The sequence below is a fragment of the Callorhinus ursinus genome, unplaced genomic scaffold (genome assembly GCF_003265705.2).
Source record: "Callorhinus ursinus isolate GAN/ISIS: 27379988/994484 unplaced genomic scaffold, GSC_fseal_2.0 scaffold32, whole genome shotgun sequence".
Taxonomy (NCBI): Eukaryota; Metazoa; Chordata; class Mammalia; order Carnivora; family Otariidae; genus Callorhinus; species Callorhinus ursinus.
The window spans coordinates 14867625-14887492 of NW_027397094.1; the positions used below are offsets into that span (position 1 = coordinate 14867625).

The following is a 19868-nucleotide window of genomic DNA, read 5'->3' on the forward strand; positions in this document are numbered from 1 at the left end:
TTGGGTTTAGGTTTCTGGCTCCCAGCTCTTTGGGGCCACAGGTGCCTCTCTGTGTGGTACCTGAACTCTAAAACCTAGTGAAGAACCTTGATCCTACCTGAGGGATGCCACTGCTTTCTGTCAGAGTGCTCTTCACCAGGTAGGAGGTAGCTGGGATCCAGGGGCTGGTTTGATTTTAAAACCGATGGACTAGCTTCAAGAGCTAGTTCATTCTAACAGAGCCTCTGGGCTGGTCTGTAAGAAGATGGTCCAGCTACACGCTCTCGACGCAAGGCTGGGTTTCCTGGATGCGAGGTTTCCTGGACGGGTGTGGAAGCAGAAGGCAGCCGTGGCTTTGCTCTGACGCGTCTTCCGTGGCATGAGATACAGAGTATTTGTTCCCACCTGTCCTACCCTCTTTCTTATCCCTTTCTGGCCCATTTCCTCTTAAAGGAAAAGGCTGGAATAATATATCTTGTGCAAGCACCCACGAGAATGAGTTGAGCTAATGGGATGGAAAGGGCTTAGTAATCCACAAACCATCAGAAAAATGGAAATTACCAACCTCTGTTTCACTTCCTGTTGCTCAGAGGTGGTGCTAGTCACCTGGACCATTGTTGTTCGTTAGTACTGGGGGTGGGGGTGGATCTTTAGCCAGAGAATATGGCCGGGGTGGTGGAATTAGCCACAAAACCAGGGCAGGTTGCTGAATTGCACAGGGTGAGTAAAGCACACGAAGGCATGCTGGGCTCCTGAGCTGGACGTGCTCTCTGAGCCTGGAGTACCAACTGAGGCGGACAGGCCCAGCTCCCTATGCAGCTCTGTTACTAATCAGTAAGCACAGGGAAACCCAGCCTGCAAATCACACTTAATTGTTCGCATATGGTCTACCAGCTCTCCGTTTACTGCGAGACGCGCGGCAACAGAAGGCTCTTCGTGGTGCTGAGCTGTAAACACCGTCTATGGGCCTGTTTGGAAAGGAGCGAAAATGAACAAATCAGTCATTGTTCTGGAGAGCCCACTGCAAGTCCTGCAGGAACTATCCTGGCATTAAAGTTGTTTCCCCCCAAACCCTAAAATTCGTTAAGCCAGGATCCAAGATAATGACCCCATTGTCCAAAACTGGAAATCTGTGACCTCCCTCGCGTGGTGCTGTTTCTCAGGAAGCGTAGCTTCTCAGCAGAGGCACGATGAACCTTTGGGCTGCATGGTGCTTTGTTGCTTTGTTGCAGCAAACCTGCCCGACTTCTCCCTACTAGGTGCCAGAACACACCACCGCCCTCCTCCCCGCCCCGGTTGTGACATACAAAAAGGTTTCCAAATGGCCCCCAGGGACCTAAATTGCCAGCAGTTGAGAACCAGTGAGAGAGGGTAGAGATGAGGGATGGGCTAAGCCCATCAGTGATGTCGAACAAAAGTGGGGCTTAGAGGGGCATAAGAAACCTCAGGCTAGAATACATCTAGGGGGAAGACTCTGTGAATAAAGAAAGCGGAGTCACAAGATGGTGAAAACAAACAGCCTTTGCTTCTACTGGCCATCCTCAGATTGTCCTTGCTGTGAAAGTTGATGGCAAGGGTGCTGAGAGGAGCAGGGCCAGTTAAAGCGTAAGCCTTGGGCCAAGCTCGCATACCGGCAGTGGCCGGCTCTGCAAGTGACAGCCAGAGCCTCAAGCCAGAAAACAGCCTTTTCTAGAGGGGCTGGGAGCCACGGTGCTTAGGTACCAACGACCCCAGCCTCTCATCCGTATGCGTCAGTCATGTCATTGTTCATAGGAAGCTGGGTCAGGAACCAGAAAGACAAGCACGGGGAGTTTGGGCAATCAGAGTATCCTTGGAGACCCAGCTTTATGGTCGTTGGTGTCTGCTGGGGCTGCGGAGTCATGCCAAGCCAGAGGCTGGAACGTCTGTTCTAACGCACACATGCTCACGCACACACGCGCACACACGCACACACATGCACATGCCGTGAGAAAGGCAAGATCAGGACCCCAGTCCTCGGCCTGGGGAGCATGGATGGAACCTTGCGGGAGAGGGGCTCAGGGCCAAGCGGGAAGCAGCGCAGACACAGTCCCTCCCCCAGAGTCAGCTGGAGGGCCAGGACACTAGACGTGTTCTCAGGTTGAGTGGCGTGGTCTTACAGCCTAAACAATACATACCAGTCTTTTCCCTTAAAAAGAAAATGCACTCAAGCACTAGCTACTCATCATCATATTAAAGAGTAATGTGTTTCTAGTGCTCTTTTTATTGAAATTTTAGCCTGCATTTAGTGCCTTGGAAGCCCATGCTTATCTCTGCACCGTGGTCTTTGGTTCTCTATGTGTGCATATGCGTCTTTAACACACTATTATACACGTGTCCGGTTTCTTCTGGGACCCGGTCTGCCTTGGCCTGTACCTAATCCCACACATCTGGACACAGTTGCCCCTGCACGGGTGATTGCCTGGCCAGCAAACTCTGTGATAGGATAGGTGAGACAGCATGTCTCACCAACATCCCAGGTCGGGTGGGGGGGAATTGGAGGGGGGATAGAAGGTGGCTGTTTAGTCCCCATGAAGGCCAACCTTGATTGACTCAGATATGGTACTCTTTCCCCACTCCAGCTCTTGGCCTGGGGGTGGGAGCTCGGTGTCACTTGGTGGAATCTTAAAAAAGACAAAGCACTAATGAACCTCCAAATCCGAAACATGCTGCCGGTGTCCCAGAGACCTGGCTCTGCCCCTCAGAGCCCTCCCCAGCTCATCACATCCCTCTGCCTTCCTCCTCTTCATTCTCTTAAGGATAATGAAACACCTTTCTTTCAGGATGCCGTTACCTTTAAGGTGCTAAGGATAATACCACCAGTCCAGTGGAATTCTGATTCAGGGTTTGTTTCCTACATTGAGAATCATTTTAAAAGAACAGCATTAGGTCCAACAAGGTCATTTTCTCCCCCCAAAAATGACAAGTAAAGCATCTGTCGCCGGGGGCCTTCGCATGGAAGTGGTGTTTTCCCTCCTGATGAGTTAAGCAGTCTGTGGTTACCCTGCACCTGCACTGAGCAAACGAGAGCCTGGCGCCTTGAACTCCTTGCTCTGCTCTCTGGTCTGCAGAAGGCGCTCTGGGTCTCTGGGCGAGTCCCTTAATCTTCCTTTGCCACCATCCCCATTCCCACGTCTGGAGGAGTGTTTTGTCTTCCTGTGTGTGCAAGCAACATGGCGTTCCTCATCCTTTCCAGAAGAAGACCCACCCATGTCCTGCCACTTAGCTGTTCCTTTTCAGTGCTTAGCTCCCAGCTAATGACAGGGGCATTTTCAGATGTTTTCAGCCAACAGCAGGTAGTACTCATTACTATAAAGCTTCTGCCCTTGGCATTCGCCCTGCTGCATCCCGGCCCTGCTGTCTTGTAGCTCCCTCCTCGGTGCCTCCCAGGCAGTCGCTAAAGCTCGCAGCCCCAGGAAGTCTTTGTTCCGTGAGGGGAGAGCCTTTTGAGAAGGGTGCCTCCCAGAACTCTTTCTGGAAGTTTCTGGGCTCCTCCAGACCACAGCACCCTGAGCCCCACCTGCCTAGACCTCAGCTACTTCCGTTTCCCACAGTCTGCTCTGACTCGAAGCCTCGGCATCCCTCTCAAGAGAGTTCCAGAAGGAAATTAATGATAGTGGTACGTTTTGCCATGAAACGCTAAAATAGCCATCAATTGGAATGATTCCCCTGACGTGCAGGTCTAATGTGCTGTGTTGCATCAAAAGTCTGGCTCGGTGAGCCAACTCATTAAATCCTTACGAGCAGCCATCCTCAGAGATTGTCCTTCTCATGCATTTTCCTGCTCATTCTGTCCCAATTCAGCCCTATCAGGACTGCTTTTGCTTTATACCCACCTCATAACCACCTCAGTAAGAGGCCAGGGTTGTTCGACTGAGAATACTCGTGGAAATAAAGTAGGAAGAACACCTCTTCCTGCTCCCATTGTACAGGATCCGTGGCCTTCCCAAAGCTGGGTTCCCCAACGTTCATCCCAACTGTAAAGCGCCCAGACCATGGGAGATTTCCCTTGGGTGGACTCTTGTGTTCTCGATCCAGGCAATGCTCAATTATGTGCAGGAAATGGAAGGTGAGCAGGAAAAGCCTGGAAACGTGAAAACCCGGATAATCCTGAGAAACCCTTCGGTCATTCATTTTAACCCCCACCCCCACCCCCATGAGGCCACTTCCACAGTCATTCACCCAAGGGTGCGGCTGGGAAGCAGATGTGCTCAGAGAATCCGAATGGCCCATTTGAGATTCCACTGGGTTTCATTTTCTTCCTCTCCACCTTGTGGTAGAATCCAGTTTTTATTGCAAGTCACATAGCCTGCTAGTGATACCAAGAAACCAAAGGAGAACAGCCCAAGCTGTGGGCTGTTCCCCAGGGGGCCCTGTCAGTCACCCCCTGAGAAGGGCACTTCTGGGAGTCCTGGAACAAACCAGCCGTAAGCAGAGGCTCGCAGTGACCAGGACCTGCACCCTCACTCTCGGAGCTCAGCATGAGGGACTCGGGGGCGGGGGTCACGGTTTCTGAGGCTGGCCATTATGCTGGTTGTCGGGAGGGTCTGGGCATTGGGGCACTCCACCTCGGTCAGCCTTTGCAAGGCATGACGGTCATTCTTGACATGACAGATGGGAGCCTCAGACCTTGCTCAGAGTGACAAGTTTCTGAACACTGTTCAGTGTGAGCGAACGTTAAGTCGGACTTTGCTTTACAGCCTGGATTCTTTCCTGTATGGCCTTCACGCCCTCTTCAAAGGTGACTTCAGAATCACCGCACGAGATGAGTGGGTATTTGCCGACATGGACCTTCTGCATAAGGTTGTTGCTCCAGCCATCAGGATGTCCCTGAAGCTTCACCAGGTAAGAAAATTAAAAAGTTTTTAAAAAAATCCATTTTTTTTTTTAAAAGGTAAGTCTGAAACATTAGGGAGCAAACAAGACATTTCAGGTCCCTTTTCTTGGTATGACATTTGTGAGTGGGTATGTTACTTGGGTAACTAAGCATCGAGGCCACCCAGATATTCTTGACATCAGCCAGCGGCCACTGGCCCTCGAGAGCGGCTAGGAGGTGGGGATGCTCCGCTAGGCCAGAGAAAATGACATCTCAAATGCCCGAACCTAAGCCACAATGCTGTTTTCCTGGGCACGTGCCAGCAGTTAGGACAGTGGGAGGAGGAGGTATCCCCTACCCAGCTCAGGATTCGGAAGGAGAGTGGGAAGAGAGTCCACGTGGATGTGGGCTTGGCTCTTGGGGTCATCGGCTGAGTCACCATCTGCACACTCACCCCCGGGTCAGCTGTCTGGTCCTCCCTGAGCTCAGACGGACCTCCTTCCCTCAGGACCAGTTCACCTGCCCCGACGAGTATGAAGACCCAGGGGTCCTCTATGAGGCCATCCAATCCTTCGAGAAGAAAGTAGTGATCTGCCACGAGGGTGACCCAGCCTGGAGGGGCGCCGTGCTGTCCAACAAGGAGGAGCTGCTCACCCTGCGGCACGTGGTAGATGAGGGCACACATGAGTACAAGGTCATCATGCTCCACAGGAGCTTCCTGAGCTTCAAGGTTATCAAGGTACAGTGGCCCTACCTCCCGGCTGGTACCAGCGCTCGCGTCCCTGGGCTAGCTTCTCTTTCAGGGACACGGTCTTGGGGGAGCAGAGGCGGGCCAGGGGGCCAGGGTCATTCCTGCCCCTGAGAACTAGTGTGTAGGCAGAGGCTTTGGCAAGAAGTCCTGGTAGGCGCCCATGTAGATGAGGGTCAGGATCTGGCTTATTTGTAAACACTCCCTAGTTCTCTAAACTTCCAGAACTTAATAACCTATTCCTGGACCTGAAGGCTTTCTAACCAGTATTTCTTTTCTTTGTATCGCTTCAAACCACTGGATCAAAAACAACAACTTTCTTTTAGCCATGTTTCCCCATGAAAGTGGCATCATACCCATTTCCTAGGACCGCTCTTCTGGCCTGACTGTGGAAGCGGCTTCAGGCCAGGGTGGTGTAGTCACCAATATTCAGACCCACAGCCCTCCTCACGGTCTGTGGGGTAAAGCCAGCAGACTGAAAACATGCGCCAGCGCCCTCTCCTCCCCGTTCCTTCCCCGACCCGCAGGTTAACAAAGAATGTGTCCGTGGCCTCTGGGCCGGGCAGCAGCAAGAGCTCATATTCCTTCGCAACCGCAACCCAGAGCGTGGAAGCATCCAGAACAACAAGCAGGTCCTCCGAAACTTGATTAATTCCTCCTGTGACCAGCCTCTGGGGTACCCCATGTACGTCTCCCCACTAACCACGTCCTACCTAGGGACCCACAGGCAGCTGCAGAGTGTCTGGAGCGGCCCCGTCACTTTGGACGACATCAGGACGTGGTTCCGAACCAAGTGGTTAAGGTAGGTCCTTCCCACCCAGGCCTTCATCCAGATGCTGGGGGGAGGGGGGGTGCATGGAAAGCTCTCCCATTTCTGGTTAGAGTTTCACTGTTGACCACCATTTCCATGTACGATGAAAACTGCTATTCCCAAGCAGCCTAACAGATCATTTGTCTCCACAAGCAGTTTCAGATGATGAGTCGGGGGGAACCTCACACAGATGAGACTCTGTGTCCCTCACACTGGCCGAGGCTGAGGTCTGGCTCACGTTCCTGCAGAGCGTTCCTGCAGAGGTTGTGGGTCTGCAGGAGTAACTGTTGCACCTCTGTCAGGGAGACCAGGCCTGAACCCCCCCCCCCCCCCCCCCCCCCCCCCCCCCCCCCCCGGCATGCAGCTCTCATCCAGCAAGCCCTCCGCCCGCTTGTGGAAAGGTCTCGGGTTAGCTGGAATAGATTCGAGGAGGTGCGGCCGCGGAGTGCGGCTGCTTATCTCAGGCCCCAGAGCCCAGGGTTCTTTCGGAAGGGCAGGGCTGTAGCTTATTCACCCCAGGGCAGTTTATTCATTTACCAGGCACTGGCATTTGGGGACCAGGAGCCCCCTTCTCCCCTGCTGCCCAGGCGTGCTGCTCACCCGTGGAGCACGGTCTTCCGCCCTGACTCTGACATGGGTGGGGGGGGGGTAGGAATGTCTGCTGAGAATGCCTGAGGTCCCTCTCCCCTCCCAGGGTGCGCAAGGGCTGTGATTCTGGCCAGCCAGGCGCCGGCAACATTGAAGACGTGGATGGGAGGGCTGCCCCCTCTGCAGGCGGCGGCCGCGCTCCGGGCGGCGAGAACCAGGAGAGCAGCATGGAACAGCCAGGAAAAGATGGGACCCACCACTGGCCGCCCCGTGAAGGGACACAGAAGACAGGTGCGTGCAGCGGGGCCTCAAGGTCACCGATCGAAGCTCCTTTGGTCCCAGTGACCAACGCCATGGGCGATGCTGTCATTCTAAACCCGCAAGAGCTCCTTCTTGCAAAAAGAAAATAAATCAGGATTGGGCCAAAGGATGCCCCAAATTTACTGACTCTGCTCGCAAAAAAACTCTGTTAGACTCAGGTTTTATCCTTTATCCATCTCTTGTCTATTACCATAGCCAGCCACCTGTCTGTCCGTCTGTCTGTCTGTCCACCGGCCACTCCCGCCGTCCCACCTCTCCCTCGTTCGGTGGCCGTTGGATTCTGTGTCTGGCGGTGCTGTAGCTACTGATCCAGGCTGGTGTGTGCACCCTTCTGAGAGTGGATCCTCTCCCTCTCTGCATCTGTGGGCTGCGCAGACAGGCCCCCTTCTCCCCCATTCCTGCTTCTTTCTGGTTCCCACCTCCCCCACGTACACCTGACATTTCAGAGGGTAACAAAAGAGGGGAAAAGGGATGCCAGCAGACGGGATGGAGGAGGCGCACTGGTCCACGTTTGGGATGAGTTTAAAGTCTAACATCAACTTTAAACTAATGCCCACCTAGTTAGGCTCAACCAGATGGATGGGCTTCCAGAACCTGCTCCACAGGGGGCGGCTGGGTTAGGAAAGGTGACACTGAGGGCTTGCAGAGGACATACCGGGTGGATGGATGCAGGAGAGGCAGATGCTCTGTCCTGGTTCCCGCCAGCACATCAGTGCTTGGCTTTGCGCTTTGCAACCTGTGAGTGATTCCATCTTTTGGCCTCAGTGCTTCCTCACCATCCAGAAGCCTTCATTAAGTGCCTCTTTGTGCCTGTCCCACGGGCCAGCTCTGCACCAAGTGAGTTAGCAAGGAACAGTCCATGCTTCCTGGAAGTGCCCCAGGCAAGGCTGAGGATTTTACAGAAAACATGGGCAAGACTGTAGATAGAGAGACAGACAGCTGATAGAAAGAAAGCAATGAAAGAAAGAAAGAAAGAAAGAAAGAAAGAAAGAAAGAAAGAAAGAAAGAAAGAAAGAAAGAAGAGAGAGAGAGAGAGAAAGAAAGGAAAGAAAGAGAGAAAGAGAGAAAGAGAGGAAGAAAAGCAAGCTGATAGTAGAATAATACAGATACATAGGGAGATAGAGAGAAATGCAGGTGACTGATGCGTGGACAGACAGATGAGACCGAGAGATGGAAAGATGGAAGCTAGGAAGGAAGGGAAGAAGGCAGGTAGGGAGAGAGAGGGAGCTGGGGAGCTGGGCAGAGTGGCTGGGGTTGCCTGTTCCTGCCTGGAGCCATCGGCCCTGAGGGCTGAGCAGAGTCCCTGCCCAGCCCGGCCGGAGGCCTCAGTGCTCAAGGCTCACTCTCAGGCTGGGAGTGTCTTACTGCTTCGTTAACACTTGTTCTTGCTGCATGAGCAATGTTAAGTTTCAGAATCACTGAAGCGATTTTCCAGATGGGAAAATGCAAGGTAGCTTCCAAATGGAGAAATGCCTGCGCGCTTGGCACGCCTGTCCAGGTGACTTGTCTGCACCAGAGAAAGTCTGGAGTGGGGGGAGGGGGGTGGGATTGGGCTGGAGGAGGCCCGAGCTCTTAAAGAGTTGGAGGTGGGTGTGCTGGACGAGCCTGGGACCCCGTGAGATGCCTCTTCCCTTTTTTACAAGTAAAAAGGGGCCAACGCTGCTTGGCCTGGCAGACCTGGCAGACGTGGCCCTCCCTAGTGTCCCCTAGTGTCCCTCCCTCCCCTCGGGACCCGGACACCCTGGGTAGTGAATGTTCTTCCCATTCACAGCCAGAGGCCTGCAGCTGGGAGCACATACAGATTTTTGTGGCAGATATTGGAGCAGGATCTTCCAGAGCCCAAACGAGCTGTTCATTTTTCATTATTGCTTCTTAAAACGGCTCCTACCGAGGTCACTCCTGGCTTTCCGTGCTCTACACGGTACCGAGGCAGGCCTGGGACATCAGCCACGGGCCTGGCCTCCCAGCACGCGTGACCGTCAGTCCCCACCTGCAGCCCGAGGCTGCCTCAGGCTCTGAGACCCGCTGTCGTCTTGCTCAGGGGCTTGATGGGGCCCACAGCCAAGCACCAGTGGCTTTGAAGCCACCTGCCTTGCTGCTGTCCCCTCCTGTTGTGTGCCCATCTGCCCGCCCGCCCGGGTTCTATCAGGCGCACCCCTGCAGCGGTGACAAATCGTAGTAACAGTCCCCCAGCCCTCACTGCTGCCCTGTGTCATCCTGAGTGCTTTCCAAGTGCAGCTTCGCTGGTCCTCACCGTGACCCAACGAGAGAGGCCCTCCCTGTCCTCATCTTGTAGCTGAGGAGACGGGGCACAGAGAAGTTAAGTCACTGCCCAGAGTCACCCAGCAGGGATTCAGACAGGCCCAGGCAAGACGGGCCCAGAACCTGCCATCCTAACCACCGTGCATGGTCCCGTCACTCTGGCCCTGGGGACGCTGTGTCACCTCGTCAAGTGCCGCCCTTGTTCCCAAGCCCAGGATGGAGCTGACGGAGCCACCCCCCCACACCTGCTCCAGCCCTCCTTCTGGCCCACGAGCAGGCAAAGTGGACACGCAGTTCTGGGGACAGCAGCCAGCCGCCTCCCTTTCTTGCCCCTGCCGTCCCCACAGGCCTACCCCGTGTCCACAGGCGGACAGGCCTGCAGAAGGAGGGCGTGGACCCCTGCAGAGGGGCGGAGGGCTGCGGGGGGGACAGGGGCCATGGCCCCAGGCCTGCCCTCCCTTCCCCGCTTCGACCATGGGAAGAACCTCTCTCTTGCTCTCCTGCTCTCTCGGGCCCTGCCCCCAGCCCCGACAGCGGCACGTGATCGTAAGTCTCCGCCTCGTCGCCGGAGGGGTGTCATTTTCACTTCGGACCATTCGCATCATCCTTCACCCACTCACTAAGCCTCTGGTCAAATGCCACTTGGAGAGGCTCCCGCAGGCAGGCCCCAGGTGGGTCAGGGCCGGGGAGCTGTCCGCCGCCCCCGGGCTGGGTGAGATGGGGCAGGGGCAGAGGGGCCCGTGGGCTCCGTGGGTGCTCCTATCCAGAACTGCAGACGTTAGCGACGGCCACACCATGCCCCATCTGTACCCTGCCGACAGCCGCAGGAAGGCCCAGCGTCCACCCTGGGAGGGGAGCCCGGGCAAGGGGTCCACGCGGGCTCTGGATCTGGGCCTTGAATCCTGAGTGCCAGGCGCCCAGCACAGGGCTCTAGGCAGGAGTGTGTGGGAGCGGGTCGGCTTGCCCCTTGTTCCCATGGCTCCCTGGACCTGTGGGGGGAGGTGGGCAGAAGGAGGACCTGTGTGGGGCCCTCTAAATTGCCAGCTAGGTGGCCGCTCAGCAGAATGGCTCCCCCCACCCCAAACTCTGGGAGCTGAATTCCGCCACGGTCACTGAGGCTTCCCTTAGGGCTAGACGCTGGGTCCTATTCCCACGTGGGACTTCAGCTGTGGCCAGCATCTGTTCATCACAGCCCAGACCACTGGCACCAGGAGCTATGATCCTGTCGGCCTGTCCTCGGTGCCCCAAGCCCCCGCCCGAATCTCCCCAGGGCCCGACTTTACGTCTTTTGGGAGTTCTCCAGGAACGCTAGTTGTGGACACACTCCTGGTGATGCCTTGGGGACAGGACCTCGGCCACATGGAGCTGGCATGGTCCTGGGAAGAAGGGGGACCCCAAAGGGCAGCTGAGGACCAGACCCCTGGTCTCCCACAGGTGGCTGCCACCCCTAGAGCATCCAGGCTGTGTCTCTGGAGGCAGCCAGGATCCCCGCCGGTCTGCTGAAGGCTGCAAGTGCTTCAGAGGGGCCACCCTTTCCAACCATTCAGATTAGCATCCCCAGGGGGGCCCAGTAAGCTGAGGGAAGCTGGGGGTCATGGGTCCCAGACAAGAAATGGCAGGGATCACCCCCCTCTTTCCCTCTCCCCCACCCTGGCTGAGCTCTGGCTGATGCAGGGAAATCTGGGGGCATCCTGGCAGAGGGGATCTCCCAAAAGAAATCTAGAAAGGCCCAAAATGGGTACACGAGAGGGACAACCTGCCTCTCCCACACTCAGGACGCAGACACCTCTCCCTCTTGCCCCCTGGAAAAGTTCAGTGTCACCTTCTTTTTTACTACCGCCATGGCTGAAGCCATACAGGGCTATCTGCCATCTTCTGCGGAGGTTCTTTGTACCTGCTTGCTCCCCGGGGGCAGTCTCTTCTCTCCCCGTCCCTTGGCAGTCAGAAGCACGTGCCGTCTTGTAAGCCGCATGTCAGAGCCCCAGGACTCGGGGGACCAAACACAGGAAGGCGAGAGCTTCCTGAGGCTCCCGTGCTATGTACCCTCACACCTGGTAAACAGCAAGTACCCGCAAATGCCTGCAGCGTCGGGGGAGAGCCACACCCAGCTGGGCCTCCAAGGACCGGCCGGGACCCCTTCCACCCACCTCCTCCTTGGCCGATGTGGCTGGCATGGGCACCCAGGGAGGGTTTCTGGCTCAGAGAGGGCTCAGGGCACAGCGTTTTCCATTCCTGAGGTCCTGTGTGCAGTAGCCCCAGGGTCCCAAGGACAGGAGGCCCCGAGAAGGGGCCGCTCTTGGGGAGCAGCAGCCCCACCTGGCTGGCTGGCCCTGCCCCTCAGACCTGCTGCTGAGATCTTTCCACGAGATGCAGCCAGTGGTGGGAAGCCACCCACCCACCATGCCCAGCAGGCCAGCATTTCCCATCCCCAAGGGGCTGTGTCTTCTCTGGCTTCCTCACCCTCTGTGCCGCTGAATCAAAGCCCTGTGCCCACACGAGTGGAGACCACAGCTCCCAGAAAGGAGGCCAGGAGCCTGCCCAGCCAGCGCGGGGACGTTAAAGGCCATTCTCCAGAAAGGGGAGGTGAATCCTGTGCCCCAATCTCTGGCCTTGGCCTGGAACAACAGGAGAATCCCTGACCCAGCTCCCTGCCCCAGAGGCCGCCCTCCCGTGCACAGTGAGGGCCTAAGGGCATCCTGCAGGTGCACACCCCAGGGGGGTCTCAGCCTCTAGGACACAGCATTTTCTAAGCTTCCCAAATGGTTCTAACGGCCAAGGATAAGAAGCCCTGTCCCCATGCTAAAGTTCCCAGGGCTAACTCTGTGCCTAATCGGGGATTTAAGAAGCTCTAGGGCTCAGTGTGAGGTCAGTTTTGCAGGCTGGTCCCAACTGTCCCTTCCTGCCAGTCCACGTGCTGAACCTGTGGGGACGATGCAGTCATTGTCACTTCAAGGGGGCCGGGAGGGTGATGGCCTGTACCACACACAGCACAGTACCACAAAGCAGACAGTGACCACCCATGTGCTAAGCACCGTGCGGGAGGGAGGCCCCCGGGGGGGTCGAGGAGGAGGGCCGGCCTCTCTGAAAGGGCATGACCGAGAAGCTGAGCCAGTAGCAATGATGGAACCGTCTGAAGGGTGAACGTGAACCAAATTCTAAGAAAGGGATCTTGTTTTATAGGGCCCAAGCTCAACTCCCGTGCCTGGGGCCCCACCTGTTCCTTGCCTCAATTCCCAGCCGCGCATCCCAATCCGGGGCCTGGGGTCCTGCTCAGGCAGGAGCACTGCCCCCAGCCCACCACCCGGTGCGTCTGCTGGCCCTGCTGGGCCCAGCACTCACTGCGCGGCCTCAACTTTGGCCCGACAGCCTACCGTCTTCTTGCCTCGCTACAAAGTAGACGTCCCGGCCGGGACGGGACTGGTCCCTGTTGGAGAGGCTGGTGACCTCCTTGCAGAAAACAGTCAGGAATTCCTCACTAATCTGAATCCCAGATTGGAGAGGAAGACTCCACCCTTCAGCTGGCGGGGATGTGCACCACGGCCTTCCAGACAACCATCCGAGATGAGAGAATGGTGCCAGGCTAATGAACCAAGAAGGGTAATTTTTCTGGTATTTCCAAAACCCAGGTTCTGAGGAGGTTTTCTGGGGAAACACTCATAATCTGATAATGAAGTGATTGGCAAAGTTAAGTTAAATGATCAAATAATGACCCTGGGTAGCACAAATGCATTTGCATGGCTTGCTTACTCGTTCCACTTGCAAAATTAATTTAGAAAAAAAAAAAATCAAGAACCACAATAACAACAGAGAGCAACGAGAAAGTCTGAAGCGAGGAAATGGGGGGGAGGTACCCCTGTCTCGCCTTGAACATAAACCATTCCCCTCTGACATACAGATGGGTCTTTGTCCCCTGGTTTTTGGAATTAGCTGAGAAGTTCCCCCACCAAGCGCGGGTGGTCTGCGATCCAGCATCAAAATCACCGACTTGTGGATGAATGTGGAGTATTTTTGGACAGCAATCAGCATTACCGTATAAATCACAAACAGATGTTTGGCCTTGTCGAACTCTGGATAAACTAACAAATCACCCTCTCCGCTAATTGTGACTCGTCAGGGTCCCTTTCCTCCCTGTGTTTCCCTGTGTAAGAGTAACGTAGCTCTGCAGCAGGGATCAGCCAGATGGGCCCCAGCTCCCAGGGAGAGCCCCGTGCCGGGCGGGGGAGGGGCTGCCCACACTCATCCCTGTCCTGCGGGACTGTGAGCAGCACCATGGGGGGCGCCCCCCGGGGTCCCAGCAGGCGGGCAGGAGGCGGGAGAGACCGGGTGGGGACACCTGTGTGGAAACGGGCACCTCACCATCCCAGCGTCCACATCGCACTAAGGTCCACGTGAGGCAGAGGACCCTTCCAGCCAAGAAGCCGCTGGGGGGTAGGAGCGGGGCTGGAGGGGACCCCTGGGATCCCCATATTAACGCATGTTCCCTAAGGAGTTCTCTCTCAAGGACATGTCACTTCTCGGGATCTCCTCTAGACACACGTAAGTAAATTAGAATCACCAGATGCACAATTAATCATTTGGGCTGAGGTTGAACGTGAGAAAATGCATGGGACGGTCCCCAGGGGGCCCACCCCTTCACCCCCTCTATTCTTTATCAATTGAATGCCTAATTGTGGAAGCTTCAGGAGACACGTCGATAAGGCAGTTGGTAGAACTGTGACCTCACTGACCGCTCCCTTCAAAGTCATAGTTGAACATTAGAGCCTAGCGCTTCCTGATACTTCAGTTATGCGACCGAGCCTCCTCCTGCTTCTCTGTAAAGCTGCACGGGTAGGCTCCTTCTCCCCTCTGCCGTGGCAACCTGTTCTGCTTTCTTCTAAAGGCAGAAGAAGCCAGTCTGTCCAGGCCCCTGGGGCGTTATGCCAAAGGCCGGCCCCGCTGAGCTCGTCCGGCCCGATCCTAGAAAGCCACCAGCCCTTCCTGCAGACATCCACGTCGGTCCACGAGTTGGCCCAGAGGCTCTCGGGCAGCCGGCTCTCCCTACACGCCTCGGCCGCGTCCCTGCACTCGCAGCCCCCGCCCGTCACCACCACGGGCCACCTGAGCGTCCGCGAGCGGGCCGAGGCGCTGATCAGGTCCAGCCTGGGCTCGTCCACCAGCTCTACCCTGAGCTTCCTCTTCGGCAAGAGGAGCTTCTCCAGTGCCCTGGTCATTTCTGGACTCTCTGCTGCGGAGGGGGGCAACACCAGTGACACCCAGTCGTCCAGCAGCGTCAACATCGTCATGGGCCCCTCGGCCCGGGCCGCCAGCCAGGCCACACGGGTAAGGGGCTCAGCCGGCGGGGGCCAGGGCAGGTGTGCAGACCCCTGGCCTGACGCCCCCGCCATCCGGCTGCCTGTAGACTCCCATCGCCTCGTCCACGGGCTTCCCCGAGCGTAAAGCACCGGGTAGCGCTAGACAGGGGGTGTTCTGGCCGTGCGCAGAGGCAGACAAGTACGCAGCGCACGTCCCGTAGGGGACCGGGTCACAGTGGGCGGTACTGGAAGGTGCCCAGTGCCCGCACTCAGCAGAACTGCTAGCCTGAGCCCTGAGCCGGGGAGGGGAGCGGGAATGTTCTCCGCGTAACCACAGAGCAGGAGCCTGTTCTGCTTCATGCTCTTTTCACATCACCCTGGCCCGAGGGACAGGAGAGGACTCAGGCCAGCATGGGATTTAAATCCTCGCTGATCCCTAGCGCCAGATTTCATTTTCCAACTGCCAGGGGTCCTCCCGCTTGTGTGTATGTGAACCTCAGAAAAAGACAGGTGGAAAGCCTTCCCCTAACTACACGGTGACTTATGCAGAGCTCCATTATAGCTGACGTTGGGTCACACTTGAGCTTCGTCAGAGAGGAAGGAAGGAAGGAAGTAAAGAGACCCCCGACCCTTCCCTTCAGCCGGGAGGGAGAGACCGGCAGGCACCGGGCAAACACGGGTGTCACACCGGAGGTGTCGCGTGCCCCTTCTGCGGGCTCACAACTTCTCCGGCCAGAGGCTGACGCTCTTGCAGAGCATGAGGTCACCGCCTGCCCGGCTTCGGTTCGGGGCGGGTTACTTGGAGGTGGAAGATGGGGACCACACCAACGGGGGAAGCTCCACAGGTAGGGGCCAAGGGCAAGCAGGCTGGTGCCTTCAGGAGCTTTAGCTAGGTTTAGTTAGATAACTACACGTCTAAACAAACTTCCCTCTGTGTTTCCATTTCCTCAGGAAAAAAATGCACAAAATCACACATATTTCTCGTCCTTCCCCCTCCCCCCGCCCCGCAGTCTGTTTAAGATACCGTCTGTGGGTGTGTGTCTGGGATTCTGGCAGGTTCCCGCAGGACAATAGGGTCCCTGGCACTCTGGGCACCGGTATTACTGTTGGGGCACCAACCTGCCAGACTTAGGGTTTCCGCCAGGGGGCAATGCGTGTGGGGGGGGGCGGTGCACTGGCCTAACCCCAGGAATGCCAGGCACACAGTAACCTCTTACCCAAGGGCATGCCCATCACCTGGGGAAAGGTCCCCGTGTTCAGAGCCCCCAACCTGCCCCGGCACGGTACACCCGTGGCCGCCTTTCTTTCGGCGGAGGCCAGCCCCGTGGGCCCCCACACTGGCCCTCAGACCCCCTGCCACGCTGGCGGGGTAGGCTACCCCCGCAGCGGTGGCTGGTGGTCAGCAGTGGCCTTACACGTTTGCTGAGCCTCCCTGCTTCTCCTCTCTCTCAAGCACTTCTCTGAGCCGTGTGAACCCACCGAGGCCACCGAGCAGGGGCAGCATTGTGACCGCCGTCCGGCTGGGGCCGTGGCAGAGAACGGGGAACTGCTGTGCAGGAGAGCCAGCCAGGAGGACATGGGCCTGGACGACACGGCCTCCCAGCAGAGTGCTTCGGATGAGCAGTAGGGGCAGGGGCTGGAGGGGGGCCCTTGCTCTGCAGCCACGAGAGCCACTCTAGAAACTGGAGGGACGCTACCGCAGGTTCTCGAAGGAAGTCTCCCATGGCAATAAAACAGTTGACAGCACACCTCCCTCCCCTCCCCGCCCCCGTCCCCGACGCTGCTCCAAGCTGCACCCCCCCCAGCTCCCGGGCGTGGCACGCACAACTTCCAGAATTTGAAAATTCTAACAAAAGCCACGTAATAGCTTAAAACAGCTAGAGTAAGTAGAGCGCCTAAGTCCCTCTTTCCTGCCCTGAAGAAAATAAGACAACCGCATGTTAACCAACTGGCATTTTGGACATTCCCGTAAACCACGTTCAGGACGCAGTAGGGTTCCATCGCCGCGTAAAGAAAACCTCACCTCTTCTAGCACATTTACGCAGATGTTAAGTATAAGCCAATGGCAGCTTTACTGAAACGTGGTAGTGCATGCAGTCATGTCTACAGTATACTAGTGACCCGAGTGTAGACATCGAGTCCTGTGGGAGCGTGGAAAGCCATCCGGACTCACATGATGCTCGACTGCAGTCCCGCGGGTCCCCACGAGCCAGGCCTGTCTCGCCCAGCGCTCCTGTCCACTCGCAGGAATGTTCGCTTGTTTTCCGAGCCAAGCCATCCTTCCCGTGTCATAGAACACTCGCACACACCTTTGTTTTGGGAATAAAATGTTTACAGTTACGGCTGTGTCCGGTTGTGTGAGTTCTGGGGTATCCTGTACTGTGAGAATGGCATTTGGGCAAATTCTGGGACCTTCCCCAAGTGAAGCCTGTCACCGGGGAAAGCAGAAACCTGATTTCTTGTGGATGTACTGGAGGATGAAGGAGTCCTGAAACACAGTCTCTGAAGAAGAGCATCACTGGCCTGGTGAACCATCCCTTCTGGAAAGACAATAGCTAGAAATAAGTCACTTTGGAGATAGTCCCATGACTTTCTTCAAGGTATCTAGGATTTGAAGCGTGGGGGCTAGGGGAGGGCACAGCAGAGAATTTCTTTCCCCCTGGAAGCAGATGGTAATTTTTTTTTCAAAGTAAGGATTGCCAATTAATAATAATAGGTGGGCTCTGTAATCAGAGACACTGTGCATCATTCTCAAATCAGCCATCCCCGGAGATGCAAAGTTGGTTATTATTGATTTAAATGCAGGTGTCTGTCTAATGAGAAGCTGACAGAACCTCACTGCAGTTCTCTAAGTCGGCCAAACCAAACTTGGCTGGCAGTCCCTGAAATCCTCTTGGGCAACTTTATAGCCAAGCCCTAAGGACTAAATGGCCGGCCCTGAGCTGTGAGCGTGACCTCCCCACAAAGGGCACCTCCTTGAATTAAGTCAGCCTGTTTTGGGCTGACCACCCTCTTGGGCACCCAGAAGTAAGAAACCCAGAAAGCCACTGCGTTCCACAGGAAATGGATCTCCTGACAGAGCTGGAAAACCAAGAGGTCGAGAAACAGTAATGCAGATGAGAAGCCAAAGTGCTCTGGGTGCATGTCATTCTGCTAGAGATTCCTGAGCTGCTTCTCCAATCAATGACCCGATGGCTTATCCGGGTCGTCTCCGTGCAAAGGAAGCAGACAAGGACGGTCATGGTTTGTCAACAACAGTAAGGCCCAAGTCCTCTGATCCGAATACAAGTCTGCATTGTCTGAGAGAGTAAAACCGCCTTGGGCGTGCATGCTGGGAGTGCATACACACACACACACACACACACGTGCACGGGTGTGTGTGCCCACAAAGGGAAAGATGGGGTTGGATGCACTCCTGGACCCGCATGCCTGTCAGCACGGCAGTCACACTTTTTCTCTACATTGTGGTATAAAGAACGTTATATTTACAACACGTGAGCCTGTTTGTTTTTATTTTGAGAGGGCGCATGCGTGGGTAACGGGGAGGGGCAGAGGGGAAGGGAGAGAATCCGAAGCAGACTCACGCTCAGCGCAGAGCCTGACTCGGGGCTCCGTCCCACGACCACAAGATCATGACTCAATTCGAAACCAAGAGTTGGGACATTGAACCGACTGAACCACCCAGGTGTCCCTCCCCAAACACGAGCTTGTTAATCTGATCTTCAGCCAGTCAGCTGTTTATCAGGGTGTTCCTTGCAAAAGACTGGATTCGCCCCCATTTAAAAGAAATATTCCTAAGGTGACGTCTCATGCTGGGGCTATTTAAATGGGCTGCCAGCATACAACCACAGGGTTATTTTTTGCATTTGGACACAATGAAATTGTTTCTCCTCTAAAAATGATCTAAAAACTGTAGTGCTTGGTTTTATATAAATCATGGGGCTAATCTGGCATTATTGATTCTAAATTTTGCACTGGGTGCTGAGACCATCTGTTTGCAAGTGGTTTTCTAGAATCACTTGATGCTCCAGCTTCTCCTTGCCCGTAAAGTGTGCAATGCGAAGACCCTGTATACTCAGCCCCTTAGGCCCCCTCCACTGCCTGGGGGTTTTGTCCAAGTCATTATGCTCCAGGGACATGGCACCTGACACCAGCGTGCACGCACGCACCCACGCACCCACGCACACGTGTGCGATCTTCCCAGACACAACCCTCATGAACTCCGAGACAGGAAGAGAAAGGGGGAAAAGGCCCATTCCATGTTTTCTGGGCCACCATCGCCCCCCACCTTGCGCTTGATGACTTGAGGGGAGGCATTTCAAACTCAGGAATACATGAGAACCGCTGACGTCGGCCCGTCCGTGCCACCACACCCCTTCCTCTCCCAGAGCACCTCATCGCAGGGAGCGGCACCCGCAGGGATGCATGGGTATGCGCTCGGCTCCTCCTCTGGTCCTGGCCTGGCTCGGGAAGCAGGCCTCAAATGGTGCTCCACCTCTTCCTCCTTTAAACCTCAACAGAAAGCCCATCCTTTCTGAGGCCCTGAGTCAGGGTTATTTGTGAATTCATCCTATTTCATACCACAGACGAGGGGGCTTAAACAGCACTTACTTCTCATGGTTCTGGAGGCTGGGAAGCCCAAGATCAAGGCGCCAGCAGATTCGGTGTCTGGTGAGGGCCTTCTTCCGGGTTCACCGAGCCCCTCCCCCCCAACTTCCCGCCATGACCTCACAGGGCCGAGGGGAGAGAGCCCTCTGGGGTTTCTTTCATAAGGGCACTAATTCCATTCATGAGGGCTCCACCCTCCTGACTGCATCCCCTCCCGAAGGCCCCACCTAACACCATCACCCCGGGGGTCAGAGTTCAACATTTGAATTTGTGGGGGACACAAACATTCAGACCATAACATTATCCTTTATTAGACTTCATTTCTTAAAATAGAGGGATGGCAGCGGATACCTTCATACATGCCCCTGATCATCCCGTTTGACCAAGCAATACAGTAATAATTTAAGGACCCAGCCATAGCGAACA

The 19868-nt window shown here is 55.8% G+C and overlaps 1 protein-coding gene across 1 annotated transcript in view; it reads left to right on the plus strand.

Annotated features, from left to right (window-relative positions):
* PCNX2 (pecanex 2) overlaps positions 1–18296 on the plus strand; it is a 313479-nt gene extending 295183 nt beyond the window's left edge. Inside the window, exons 29-34 of the mRNA XM_073879043.1 lie at positions 4698–4842; positions 5322–5552; positions 6089–6363; positions 7067–7251; positions 14423–14862; positions 16288–18296. Coding sequence (XP_073735144.1) covers positions 4698–4842; positions 5322–5552; positions 6089–6363; positions 7067–7251; positions 14423–14862; positions 16288–16461 — 1450 coding nt within the window. The 3' untranslated portion in view covers positions 16462–18296. The remainder of the gene's footprint in view (positions 1–4697; positions 4843–5321; positions 5553–6088; positions 6364–7066; positions 7252–14422; positions 14863–16287) is intronic.
* The last annotated feature ends 1572 nt before the right edge of the window (positions 18297–19868 follow it).